Genomic DNA, 13,720 nt, shown 5'->3' with positions numbered 1-13,720 from the left:
ACCAGCATCAGCAGACCGTGATGCACCAAAACACTACAAATGAGAATTATTTTGTGAAGGAATGTCTTCAGTGTAAAAACACATCACAGAGAATAAAGATACAGGTGTAGCACAACTCTCGCAAGAATTTGCAGCTAAATGATTGCCAAGTGGCGGCACTTGGTTCTTGGGCAAACGCCATGCAAATTCCGATAGGCTGTTCTCTAGTCATCCTGTGATGACTTCATTCTTCTCACCTGTGTCCCACCTGTTATGGTCCCCAAATGTGTTGCACCTGTGTTCTCCTGTCTTCCTTCTGTTTGACCTAGCTTGTTATTAACTGCTGGTTTGATTGTATGCCACCAATTTCCTCTATATTGTTTTAATTTTTGCTTTTTCTGGATTTTTCTTTTAATGATTTAACTTTAAATAGAGGGCACCATTCTGCCAAGGACAAGAGAGCCAGAGGAATTATTTTACAAGAGCAAAGAGGTAAATAAAACCTGCTGCCAGGATGATTTGCATTTAATTTTGCCAAGTGAGGACAAAGTGTAAGAACGGAGACAAGTCGGGGTGACCCAGATGGATGCTGTGAAGCTGCCGTGTGAAACCACCAGTGGTTCCACCTATTCTCTTCAAAAGAAGTATCAATACAAATCGACTGCGGGGGGGAGCTAGATCTTGTGTTTTTATCCTGAAAAAACACAACACAAAGCTTTGACAACAGACATGTGCTAGCCGTATCAGCTAAACACAGTTGGTCAGCTTGAATAAAGGAACACTTCATTGGAGTTAGATATTTTAAAAGCAGCTGGAATCAGTGTTTTACACCAGCTGTCCTCACATCCACCTCTGTTCAAAGCTCATCTGAATGAGATGACAGCATGTGTGTGGCACAGGCAACTCATTGGTAGTCGCTGTGGGCTTGGTCTCCTCTTTTAACAAAGTGGGATCATACGTCTGTTAACCTTATGCTGAAAATGTCTCTTAACTCTTCTAAGACACTTCTTCTACCCTCCCTGGTGTGATGTCTTCATGTGTTACCATGGCTACGGTTTTGATAGACAGTGTGATACTTAAGAGAGCACACTTGAAGTCGTTCATTCCAGCCAAATAAGATGGTGTTATTTCTTAACAGAATAAAAGTTTTTTTTTTTTTTTTTTTTTTAAAAGAAGCTTAAATCTGTGTCATCACATTCTCCATAAAATGTGTTAAATTTGATATCTCACATTCCATCAGTTGTGTTCTTGGGATATGTCATTTCTGAGGGCAGGTTGCAGATGGACCCCTTCAAGATTCACGTGGTTGAAGAGAGCTCCACTAGGACTCCTTGCCAAAAGCTAACAAACTTTCTGGAGTTTTAAGTGGAATTGGTTCCAATGCATCCTAATTACATGAACTAACTCATGAGTAGGATTCTTCCCTACTCTTTCACCTACCTGCATCTCTTTCATCTATCTTCTCCTCTTACCTGCCCTTGTGCCTTTGCTAGATTCCCACGTAGCATTCTAATCATAATCTAAACTTTTTCCTGTTACATGTCTGAATTTGCAATGGAATCTGGTTGATCATGTCACATGGAAGGATACTGTTATGCCCCGAGCCTAGGAGCGCCTGTGTCACACGCTGTAAAAGTTATAAGCAAACCTCCCAGTTTTTTATTAGGTATTTTAGGCAAACACAGAATATAACCACACAAAAACAGAAAAGAATACAACCACTGCTTAACCCCTTAAAATGTGGAATGTTACATCCTCAGGAGAGCATCTGTTGGTGCATATCAGAATGAACAGGTACTGGGGTGCCCCCTTTGTTTTGGGCCAGGGTCTGACACATTCCAATAAAATGTGTTTAAATGGCTCAGCAATTACTGGATGCAATGGAGATTAATGAATAAACTGATTTGGTTTACCTGTCATTTGGCAAATGTGACAGGAGTAACAGAATTTGACCGCATCGGATTTTACCGAGGACCAAAAGAAATATATCAGATGGTTTGATTGTGAGTAGTGGTAGCTCAGTCTGTTGGGGGCTGGGCTGAGAAGTGGAGGAGTCTCTGTTCAAGCCTCAGTGCAGACAAAACATTGAAGGTGTTCTGGTAGTCAAGGAATGTGCCAGAAAACCTTCAGAACCCTGCCGAGGTACTCTTGAGCAAGGTAGCAAATTCACAAATGACCCAATAAAAAACAGGGGAGAAGATGACAAAACAAGATTAGATCTAATTTTAGGTTTTTTTCTCCCCCCAAGTGATAATAGCATGAGCTACGCTTAGCAATTGGAAACAGAACTCCTTTAGGCCATGATTACATGCAAGACACTGGAGTCTATTTGCATAACAAAACACAATCAACATCAACGTGTAATTCACAGATGAAGTACTAGTAAAAAGTAGCAGATGACAGCAGATGTGTTGCTCTCCCAAGTAAAAAGAAAACTCAAATGCCATTTCAACTTAATTCCTTTTTTTCTTATCATCAAGGAGCCGAATGTGAACCATAACACAGGAGGACAAAATGCTAACAGCTGCCTCACCTGTCCATCCAAAGCTTGGCATTTTTGATACCCACCTCTCCCAGCTTGCTACCCTTAGGTTAACCCAGCAAATAGTAACCATTCTCTTCATATCAACGATGACATGGCTCCTGTTTTAACTTGAAAAGCTGGGAAAACTGGGAATGTTCGGACAGCGAAGGCTGGTATCAGATGGAGTGTCAGCATAGCAGCAGGCAGCAATCCAGTTATCATCAGGATTTACAGGCACTTACGACTCCTGTTCACACACAAACAGAGTTGATTGCTAATGAAGAGGAGGGAAGGAGTGAAAGAAAGCTGCCATTATTTTCCACAGATAAATGTACCTAATTGTATTTTAATGGAAAATCAGGCTGTCATTGTGTTGAAATAATGATTGTATAATATGTACCCTTTCCTTGTTGTGTTTCTTCGACAGAGTTACAATATGTGCAAAGTATTGGGGGGCAAATTATGGTGGTGAGGATGTTCTACATAGAACAGAATAAAAACCTGTCCGTAACAACAGTCAGCCAAATAGTAGAATTTGAGCTCTGATTCTGTATGAGGTCGTTGTTGATGATTGGTGGATATTGTTTGTCATTCACTTTCCTTCTATGTGATTTATTATAACAAAACCTTGTAATTCCAGGAAACATATTGCTTCGTTCCTTCCTCACATGGAGGCCCTTGCCTCTACATGAATGACAAGAAAAAGCCAAACAGGAGTGTTTTTGGCTAGGTTGACTTGTATGACTGGATTGATTGAATTCCTTGTGAATAGACTGAAAGTGTTTTGCACATTTCTGGAATTGGGTATTTCTCAGCACTAACAATCAATCACTTACCAAGCGAATGACTGTTTCTCTTCATACATCTACGTCTTTTTTTTTTCTTTTGATGTGCAAATGTCTAGTCAACATAGTTGTAGATTTTTTTTCTTTTTTTTTTTAAAATGTATTTATTTGAAATGCAAGATATTGTGAATGGTGTTTTCCATTTGCAAACCATGATACATATTTGCAAAAGCATTTAGTTTATTTGCAAGGTCTTGGCATTACTTAATTTCTGTTCTGTTCTCCCAGAGCAAAATTTTCCTGTGTTTCCTGTGTCCCACTGCTTTACATGACACTGCTTCAAACTCATATGCGTATTTTCTATAGCTGAGTACCAAGGTACTGAATGGCTACAAGCTCAAATTTGAATAGTGTTGAAAATGGTTTACTGTCCTAATGTTTGCCCTCTCTGGTTTTTAATCTTAGATGAAGATCATGATTTGCACATCTGACATTGTAACTGTGGGATGGTTCTGTCTTTGACTTGCATAACTGGTCTGCCGCAGAAAAAAATTCTGGGTTGAGGCTTTTAAGCAAATCTTTCTTGCACACTCTCACAAAAGGTTTCCTATGGTGTTTATTTTAGAAGACACAGGAGACCCGCTGGTGCCCTTAACAAGGACTGGTAAGTAACCATGACTTTGGCCAATTATTTTACTGGTTGCTTGTCTATATTTTGCAAGCATCTTTGATAACTATTTTCTTTCATTAAGAGATCTACTGTTGACTAGAGTGTATTTACTAAAATGGTCCATTGTTCTCAGCACTGTCCAAAGGTAGTTAATTTTAGAGTAAGAAGTCTAACTTGTGAGTTTTAGCAATGGATGTGTCTTTTGCATTTAATGCACTTTTCTGTCATTGGTTCCTGGTCTGCGTGCACAGGCCAACCTTCTGCACAACACATCCCCTCATGTGAGCACACATTCTCAGTCTCGACCTAGTCCTTTCATTTGACAATATGAGGAAATTACAGGTTCAGCTAAAAAGGTCACACTTATGTTGTTGTAGTCTTAATTAGCTCTTGTTCATCTGAGAAGTTCGCATTCACAGGTGATCAAGGTAGCTCGTCAGCTGTAAAAAGAGCGCATGAGCCTCATTCAGAATCACTCGGTTCTTTGAGGCAGAAGATCCAGTCCTTCAAGCAGCCTGAGAAAGGGTTTATGACCAGTCACCTGTGTGAAGTGGTTTCCCATTAGTCTTGGAACATCTCATGACCCATTTGTGGCCCAAAACCATCTTTTTTCACTTCTGCTGTTCAGATGGTGAGAGTGAACCTGATGTACAGCCCGCTGAATGCCAGTCCACACGATGACGCATCGGCTGACACTTTTGCTTTAGATGTTTTCAGATTGCCTTGTCTTAGCTTATCATGTGGCATCCCATAGTTACTGTGCTTAGATAATGCATACAGAAACCTCTCTCACTTGAGCATACACCTGTTGATCAGCGTCACATAGCTTCAGGCTTCTCAGGACATCTCCCATGCAGTAATCAACATGGTTACCTGATTGTCTTCTGGCCTTACAGCCTGATTACTCACCTGCCCGAATCTCTGGACCTCCCAGATGCTTTTGGATCATTGATTTTATGTTACAGTCTAGGTTTTAACAGCAGGCAAGGACGCAGTGATGAATCTAAAACCACGTTTTATTTAGCAAACACAAAAACGGCAGTCCTCCTGGACTGCAGGGAAGCAACAGTTCGAACTTCTGGTGCGCAGAGAGCTCCAGCGCGGAGCCAACACAGGAGTCGGGTTAAGCTCGTTTCAGAAGTCCAGCCGGACGGCATGAAGCCCTCCAACGGGCAGGGGAACGCACCAAAGACAAAAGACCAAAAACGCACCAAAATATTCCCAGTACAACAACACTCCAAAGTCACCAAAAACACCAAAATACTCCGACACTGGTAGGCAGGAGTCCAGTCTTTAGATAGTCGGCTGATCGCTGATAGCCTGCAGGTGCGTCAACCTGTGACAGGCGCATGGCTCTACCACGAACCCCTGCAGGAAAAAAACAGTCCAGAACCCTGGACCCTAACATTTTAGACCTTTTAATTATATGGTCATGAGATTAATAAAAGGCTATTTACATAAAGTCCTAAGCAACACCAATCAAAACTAATCTGGAATTTAAACGCACTGCCCCTTTCTCTGTCTGTGTGTGTTTGTCATTGTCTTTCATTAAAATGTGCAGGGCATCAATTATTAATTGCAAATACATCTTTTATCTTAAGAAATGTTTCAATAACTGTACACTTTTCTACGCCACAAATGAGTGGTTGCAAGCGTAACAGAAACCAGCAGGTATGTAGCAGAGCCACTACGCCCCAGTTCTGCTCGTAAAGACACATAACGTGTGGCTCAGGGCCAGCCGGGTGTGCCGGCCCCAGGATCAAACCGCAACTTGAAATGCAGAGGGGAGCAGAAAGGTGGCTGATAGATTTCATTATTTTTGTTGCTGGGTTTGTTGTTGTTTGCCGAAAAAACACTAATGCAAGGATACGAATATGAGTAATTATCATCATTAATATTAATAATAATAATCTTTTGAAGGAAACATAGTTTACAGTGATAGTTAAATAATTTAACCTTGACCTGTACACTTCTAAGCCCCGGAAGTGTGCAAGCAAACTCACTGCTGATCCCTCTCACCCTGGACACAAACTCTTTGAGTCCCTCCCCTCAAGGAACACCACAAGAACAGTTCCTTCTCCTCTGCCACCGCCCCCCCCCCCAAACTCTTACATCTGTTTAAAGTAACCCAGTTTTTAGTCTTTACACCTTTTATCGCATTTACTGTTTCAGTCTGTTTTAGTCTTAGTACTGTTTTACTCCTTCAATTCTTAGTTCCTCAGTTTTTAGCTTTTATACCTTTTATCCCATTTACTGTTTCAGTCCTTCAGTTTTTAGCTCCAGTGTTTCCTCATGGTGTTTCCTCATGGGGGCCTGCCAGGCTGGGAGATGTTTCCGGTCTACCGCTGGGGGTGCTGTCCCATTGTCGACTCTGGCCTGGGTGGTTAGGGGGCTCTGTGCTTTGGTGTGGAGCCTCCGGTCTGTCCGGGTCGGGGTGGTCTTTGTGGCGGTACCACCTGTGGTCACGGACCGTGACCTCAATCGGCCTGGTGGGCCTCCAAAGGTGGCGTCTCCTTCGCCTCAGCTCTCGGTGCCCAGCCATGTCTCAGCTTGCCTCAGCTTGTTTATGTGTGTGGGTGTGTGTGTAAGTGTGTTGTATGCATGTGTGTGTGTGTGTGTCCTTTTCTTGATTCTCTTGTTCTCTTTGCTGTTTTTATCCTTTGTGAGGCACTTTGTGCTACCTAGCGTATGAAAAGTGCCATATAAATAAAGATTGAATTGAATTGAATTGAAGCTATTACCTTTACCAAGGGGTCCCTGCGACACAAATACTGTAATCATATTTACTGAGCTTTAGCCTGTAACTGCAGTAGCCTGAGCAACTGGCTAACTTTAGCATCGCCGGCATTCTTGTGGCCTTTTCAAACATTTACTTTATATTTATCCGACACTAAATCAGCAGAACTCCAGCACTCCCTTACATGACAGCACCACAACAGCTAAACTTCAATGTTTTAAATGAATCATTTCGAGGAGAAGTAAACACATTTTTACAATCAATACAATCTAATGTTGGTCTCTAAATATTGCCATAGCAACTTGCTAATACACATCAGGGCCCTGGTGCCAGGAGATTCACTCATTAGCCAGGACTCCGTACTTCACTACACCACATTCTAGATTAAACATGCCAGCGTTCTGTGCGGCTAGGTGGGCTCTGGATCGAAGGCGGGTCAATTTGCCGTATTTGCTGCATGATCGATGCAGCAGTAACACAAGGCGACATGCTTGCTGGGTAACTGCAGCTGTAGGTCAACGTAATGGCGACCAGACAGGCCTAAAACACAGATGTTAACCTAGCGCAGTCAACAACAACAATCATCCTCTCCTGCTTGTCCTACTGTAACTATGTAGGTTTATGTCTGTTTATGGGGCAGTTTGCTGATTGAAGGGCCATGACCCTGACCCTAAACCGTCAGTCGCTGCTCATCGTGATTAGATCTGCTTGTTGTCTGTCGTTGTCTGCACCCAGAGGAACCGTCCAGCTCTCCTCATATATGTAAAATGCTCCCATTCAGATGACCCAAATGCACGCGAGGACTCCTAAACAATTATAAACTCATCCAGCTCCGTGTTACTACTCTGGATTATTATGCTTATTGCTAAAGGTAAATACAAAATAAAATCAAATTAAAAAACATTACCATAAAAGAGATCTGAAATATAAATAAACAACTATGCTGTAATGCTTTAAGATGTTTAGATATAGAGGTAGTGATTGAAGCATTGATTCGGAGTTATAATCAACACTGGACGACCGACGAAGAAATAACAGCAGCTACTGACAGACATGGCTGATGTAGATTACTCAGAATTTATATATAGACTTCAGGTTGAGTATGAATATGTCCAATTTACACACCACAGATGAGGCCATGCCCCCCCCCCAGTGTGGGCCCTCTCAGCTGTACACTGCCCGAGGCCCCCGCCTGCCGTGGAGGCGGCTCCCAGTTGAGCGTCAGCCTGTCACATGCCTTCACTCCGCCTCCAAAGCCGCCTTCTTCATCCTCACTCTCATCCTCACGTCTACGCCTGAGTGTCCTATGCCGCCACCTATTGCTCCTTCTTCAAACTGCCACTCTCCTACCACGACTGTATTTCCTCCTGCCCACACTTGCACTCGCCAATCCCGCGTCATACTCCCGCTCTCGGTCTACGCACAGGAGCACAGCCTTGAGAACCCTAACCCAAGCAGATATCACACATTATTGTTTTGTCCTCCTTCCCACAAACACGCTCGCATACAGTTTTCCCAGTCCACTTTACCCCAGTTATTCCTTCTCGCATTATCTACGAAACTACTCTACTTTTATTAAAATAGCTATAACATAAAATGCAATTCGCTATATTTCACAACAAGAGCTGGTCCACTGTTCCACGCCAAGGACGAAAACCACATTGCTCCTCTTGAATCCGAGGTTCAACTATCCGGCGGACCCTCCTCTCCAGTACCCCTGAATAGACCTTACCAGGGAGGCTGTGGAGTGTGATCCCCCTATAGTTGGAACACACCCTCCGGTCCCCCTTCTTAAAAACAGGGACTATCATCCCGGTCTGCCAATCCAGCGGCACTACCCCCGATGTCCACGCGATGTTGCAGAGTCAAGTCAACCACGACAGACCTACAACATCCAGAGCCTTAAAGAACTCCGGGGGGATCTCATCCACCCCCGGGGCCTTGCCACCGAGGAGGTTTTTGACTCGACAACTTCAGCCCCAGAGATACGAGAGCCTGTCCCCAGGTCCCCAGGCCCTGCTTCCTCACTGGGAGGCGTGTTGGTGGGATTAAGGAGGTCTTCCAAGTATTCCTTCCACCGATCCACAACATCCCGAGTTGAGGTCAGCAGCACACCATCGCCACTATACACAGTGTTGACAGTGCACTGCTTCCCCTTCCTCAGACGCCGGATGGTGGTCCAGAACCTTTTCGAAGCCGTCCGGAAGTCGTTCTCCATGACCTCACCGAACTCTTCCCATGCCCGGGTCTTTGCCTCGGCAACAGCCATAGCTGCACTCCGCTTGGCCTGCCGGTACCTATCTGCTGCCTCAGGAGTCCCACAGGCCAGTAAGGCCCAATACGACTCCTTCTTCAGCCTGACGGCATCCCTCACTGCTGGTGTCCACCAGTGGGTTCAGGCATTGCCACCACGACAGGCACCAACCACCTTGTGGCCACAGCACCGGTCAGCTGCCTCAATAATGGAGGCACGGAACATGATGTCAAAGGGACATGGTCAAAGCTCTCTCAGATGTGTGAGTTGAAGCTCCTTCTGACAGGAGACTCTGCACACACTTTCCACACTCTCCTGCGGCAAATTCTGATCCACTCCCTTTTAAATTCTTCCTCTGGTACCAAGGTTACTGAGCTGCAGAATGTGGTTTGCCAGTGAATGTTTGCTAAATGTTTTACATTCCTGACAGAACTCCTTTTTTATTGGGGGGAGGGGGGGTGGTGTAACAGCTCCTCCCTTCCTTTTGCACTCTGGAGGTGTCTGCAGTAGGACTTGGTTCCCTATTCAGCTGGCGGCTGGTTCAGGCTACACAGGAATCCAACCCATCTTGTCTATCCTTGTTAGATTGACGGAGCCTGCTTGTATATGTATGTATGTGTGTGTATGTGTTTATTTATACACACGTGTATGGATACATATTTCTATATTCACATGTGTACATATTTGTATATATTTAATTATTGCTTTAAATGCATTTTTTATTCTATTTGCATTTGTTGTATTTTATCCCTGTTTATTCTAATTCTGATTTATAATCCATATGTTTGTCTTTTGCACCAATTAAGTCCATTTTCTTGTGTGCACCAAAGTAATTGGTGATAAATTCTGATTCTAAAAACTTCTATGATCAAACTCTTCAGCTAAAAAAACAATTAAATGTACACTCATATATTGACAGCTGTTTTTGGAAAGGTTACTGTGACAGTTGTTGAACCCTACACTAGAGCGTACATGAATAATATGATGGTGTGATCATATCATCGGTTGAACTTAATTAAACTGCCACAATTTTGAACGTCACCATCCATCACTGGCTTCATTTCTACACGGTCACAATGTTCAGTCTTAGATTGCTCACTCATCCCATCTGTCTTCCAGCAGTCAACATGGCTCTGAATGTCCCAGGTCTTATTATGGTGATTGTCTTCTACATCGTGATTTTGGGAATTGGACTGTTTGCGGCCTGGAAGTCCAAGAAAGCTGAGAAGAAGGGCAATGGAGACAGACGGGAAGCTTTGCTTTTGGGAAACAGGAATATAGACTGGCTTGTTGGCATTTTCACCATGACTGGTAAACTTCTATGATGATTTTAAGTAGAATAAAGCCTAAATAAAATACAAAGGTTCCAATATACTGCCCATAATGTAACCTTTTGGGTCTATTACTGACTCTTTAGAAATTAGGATATCAATAACTGCACCATCAGATCAAAAATCTATTGGCTAAAAATTCAATAGCCTGCATGACTGTGAGGAGGATACATGCATGAAGTGTCATTCTCCTGCAGAAGATTGCCATTTGATGACCTGTAGATTGGTTTAGATTGTCTGCAATTTTGTTTCAAAAAGATCTAAATACAGTATGGGGTTTTCCAGCGTGTTGCATACATAATGCTTGTCTGTCATTCTTTTGCAGCTACCTGGGTTGGAGGTGGATTTATCATGGGTGTGGCCGAGATTGTTTACAATCCTAAATTGGGTTTAATATGGGCTCTTATGCCTGTTCAGTACTCGCTGTCATTTGTAATTGGTAAGTCTTACAAAAGAGGGAATGCTGCATTTATATCAGAGGGATAGAAAATAACTGTCTTTAGTCCACTATTTACACAGTGGCTAAATGCAGAGATGGGTTATTTTACTTGTTAAACTCCATCCTTCCATCCATCTTCTTATGCAGTGGTTCTCAAACTGGGGGGAGCACCTCCTAGAAGAGTGCTGGTATTTATACAGGGAGTAATATTTATATTGCCACATTTTTTTAAGTGTATTGTTTAAATAGACAATGTGTCTTAATTTAAAGCAGAATCATTTTTTAAAAAAGAGTGTCACGTTTCTACTGTAAAAGTGACTATGTCCCTTGTTTTCAGTTTGGTTAAAGATGTTTGATGTACTATGAAAACAATAATAGCTGTATGTGGTATTATTGCATAGTAGTGAGCTCTCTATACATATTGTGAAATGATTTTAATCCACAAAAGGTAGTCAAAGCTGCAAAAAGAGGTGTGGGAACCACTATTTTTAATGCTGTTCTAAGTCTCTTTGGGAGAAATGGTAGATGTTAATGTTCATGGTAAAGCGAGAGGACAGACTGAGATGGTTTGAACTTATTCAGAGGCCAGAGGGACAATTAATCTATTAGAAGAATGCTGAGGATTGAAGTGCCGGGCAGAAGAACCAGCAGACTGAAAAATAGATATATAAATGTTGTTAGAGAGGATTGGATATTAGTTGATCCAGAAGATGGAGGATTCACAGAGGTGACCCATGAATTGAAAAAGAGTGAGGAATTTTCCTACCAAACCTGAGAACAGGGATTTGCAGTCTGATTCAGCTGTGCTGACCAACGTGACACATTAACTTGTTTATAACTTCTGTAACACTTGAAATGGCTTCATTCTACTCACTGTGAATTAATGGGAGCCTAAATTCAGGAATATCTGCAACAGGTGGTCTCTTCATGGCCAAGCCGATGAGGGAAAGGAAGTATATCACCATGATGGACCCATTCCAGTCAAGGTATGGCAACGTGCTGAGTGCTTTTCTGGTGCTTCCAGCTCTGATGTCAGATATACTGTGGGTGGCCTGCACCCTGTTTAGCTTGGGTAAGTCCAGTTTCAAACACTCTGGGTGGTAAATGCAGTAAAATCGTTTCCATACGTCTGCATTTGCATGTTCAACCGACAGGGGCAACGCTGAGTGTGATACTGGATTTGCCCTTCGGCTATTCTGTTTGGATCTCCGCTGTTGTTGCCATTATCTACACACTAATGGGAGGCCTTTATTCGGTGGCCTACACTGATGTCATCCAGCTCGCTTTAGTTTTTTTCAGTTTGGTGAGTTACCGTGTGTTGTTTGTTTCAGGATGTACAATATCTATATAAAAATATCTGCCTTACAAGCTTCATTTTGATGGCCTCTGGATTTGTTGGCAGTGGTTGTGTGTCCCTTACCTGATGACCAGCAAAATATCTGTAAGCATCACTGAGACCGCTTTCAAAAAGGGGTTTCAAGAACCGTGGCTCGGTACTTTGAATAAAGGGAACATCTGGAACTGGATTGATGAGTTCCTAATGATTGTGAGCTGAACATTCATTATTAACCACATGCTAAATGCTACATGATGTAAAGACAGATGCCTTTTCATCTTTTATTTGTCCTTATCGTTTGTCTCCCTGTCTCTGTTTGTCCAGGGTCTTGGTAGTCTTGCATTTCAGTGTTTCCACCAGAGAATTCTGTCTTCTTCCTCTCCTAGAAAGGCTCAGATTTGCTGCTTTGGCGCTGCAGCTCTGGTATCTATTCTGGGAATTCCTTCCGTCTTGATTGGGGCTGTCGCTGCTTCCACAGGTCAGTAAGCCAGATATGTGTGAGGACGTTTGGTAATCAGTTGTGGAAAAAAACATTGATATTTACAATTAAAGATCAGCAGTTTCACCTTTTCAGCTACAAAAACACAGAGAAAAGGAGAGAAAATTTACAATGTTTGAGTTTCCGCTGCACAGATTGGAACCAAACGCTGTATGGATCTCCATCTCCGTATGAGAGGGGGGAACAATCCTTCATCATGCCTCTGGCCCTGCAGAACCTCGCTCCATCTTACATCTCAGTCGTTGGAATCGGAGCTATCACTGCTGCTGTGATGTCATCGGCAGACTCCGGCATGCTGTCTGCAACGTCTATTTTCTCTTCAAACATCTACAAGAACATAGTGCGTAAACAGGTAAGACAACAGCTCCTAGATGATGATCGCGGTAGCAAAGAGGCACAGTGTGGAGAAACAAACCAATTAAAAGGATTTTTTTTTTAAATTGATATCTTTGGTTTTAGGCATCGAACAAAGAAATGCAGTGGGTGATCCGCATCACTGTGGTGGTGGTGGGTGTGGCTGGAACAGCCTTGACCTCCACCAGTAACAGCCTGCTGACTCTCTGGATTCTTGCACTTGACCTGTCCTATACGCTCATATTCCCTCATTTAATCTCTGTGCTCTTCTTTCAAATGACAAACGGATATGGCGGCTTTGCTGGCGCCATTATTGGCCTGACTTTTAGAATTTTGCTGGGCGAGAACAGCATAGGCCTTCCTGTTCTGCTTCGTCTCCCCGGCTGCACGCTGGTCGATGGCGTCTACACCCAGTCGTCGCCTGTCAGGACAGTGTCCATGCTCTTTAGTTTCACAACCATCTTGGTCATTTCCCGTCTGGCTGAGTTCATGTTCAACCACAGGTTGCTGCCACGACGATGGGATGTTTTCAAAGTAACCACAATCCCAGCAGAGGAAGAACATGTTTCTGTCAGAATGGACCTGATGCTGTCTTACAACCAGAGTACAAATAAAATGTGAATTAAAATACACTGTACATTTTTTTTAATAAAATGTAGCCTTTCTTTTTTTTTTGGTAATCTTAAGTGATCAGCAGACCTTTGACAACTCTTCACCTGAAAAAAAAAAAGACAAAATGCATCAAGATGTACATTGTGGTCTTTATGGAAGACATAAACATTCTCTCCTTTTTGATGTATAGACTGTTCATA

The 13,720-nt window shown here is 42.8% G+C and overlaps 1 protein-coding gene across 4 annotated transcripts; it reads left to right on the top strand.

Annotated features, from left to right (window-relative positions):
* The first annotated feature begins 303 nt into the window (after positions 1 to 303).
* LOC101070267 (high-affinity choline transporter 1-like) lies at positions 304 to 13,638 on the top strand. Of its 4 annotated transcripts, XM_029844874.1 has the most exons (10): positions 304 to 471; positions 3,914 to 3,952; positions 10,069 to 10,260; positions 10,606 to 10,719; positions 11,636 to 11,791; positions 11,874 to 12,022; positions 12,122 to 12,265; positions 12,380 to 12,533; positions 12,689 to 12,906; positions 13,014 to 13,638. In XM_029844874.1, the coding sequence occupies exons 3-10, from the start codon at positions 10,077 to 10,079 to the stop codon at positions 13,527 to 13,529; spliced, it is 1,635 nt and encodes a 544-aa protein (XP_029700734.1). In that variant the 5' UTR covers positions 304 to 471; positions 3,914 to 3,952; positions 10,069 to 10,076; the 3' UTR covers positions 13,530 to 13,638. The 4 variants fall into 4 exon arrangements, with proteins under 4 accessions (XP_029700734.1, XP_029700724.1, XP_003962136.2 ...); XM_029844864.1 differs by lacking the exon at positions 304 to 471 and having other exon boundaries at positions 3,855 to 3,952; positions 11,636 to 11,705; positions 11,830 to 12,022; XM_003962087.3 differs by lacking the exon at positions 304 to 471 and having other exon boundaries at positions 3,855 to 3,952.
* Positions 13,639 to 13,720: the final 82 nt, after the last annotated feature.

This window comes from Takifugu rubripes, chromosome 1 (assembly GCF_901000725.2).
Source record: "Takifugu rubripes chromosome 1, fTakRub1.2, whole genome shotgun sequence".
Classification (NCBI taxonomy): domain Eukaryota; kingdom Metazoa; phylum Chordata; class Actinopteri; order Tetraodontiformes; family Tetraodontidae; genus Takifugu; species Takifugu rubripes.
The sequence above is the reverse complement of the archived record's forward strand: the minus strand, read 5'-3'. Positions and strand labels throughout refer to the sequence as shown.

Bases quoted from the DNA above. Each gene is read 5' to 3' on its own strand.
- LOC101070267 (XM_003962087.3), top strand. From the start codon at position 3,898: ATGGTGTTTATTTTAGAAGACACAGGAGACCCGCTGGTGCCCTTAACA. The intron at 3,953-10,068 runs GTAAGTAACCAT...TCTGTCTTCCAG, and splicing joins GGTGCCCTTAACAAGGACTG to CAGTCAACATGGCTCTGAAT. The intron at 12,023-12,121 runs GTGAGTTACCGT...ATTTGTTGGCAG, and splicing joins CTTTAGTTTTTTTCAGTTTG to TGGTTGTGTGTCCCTTACCT.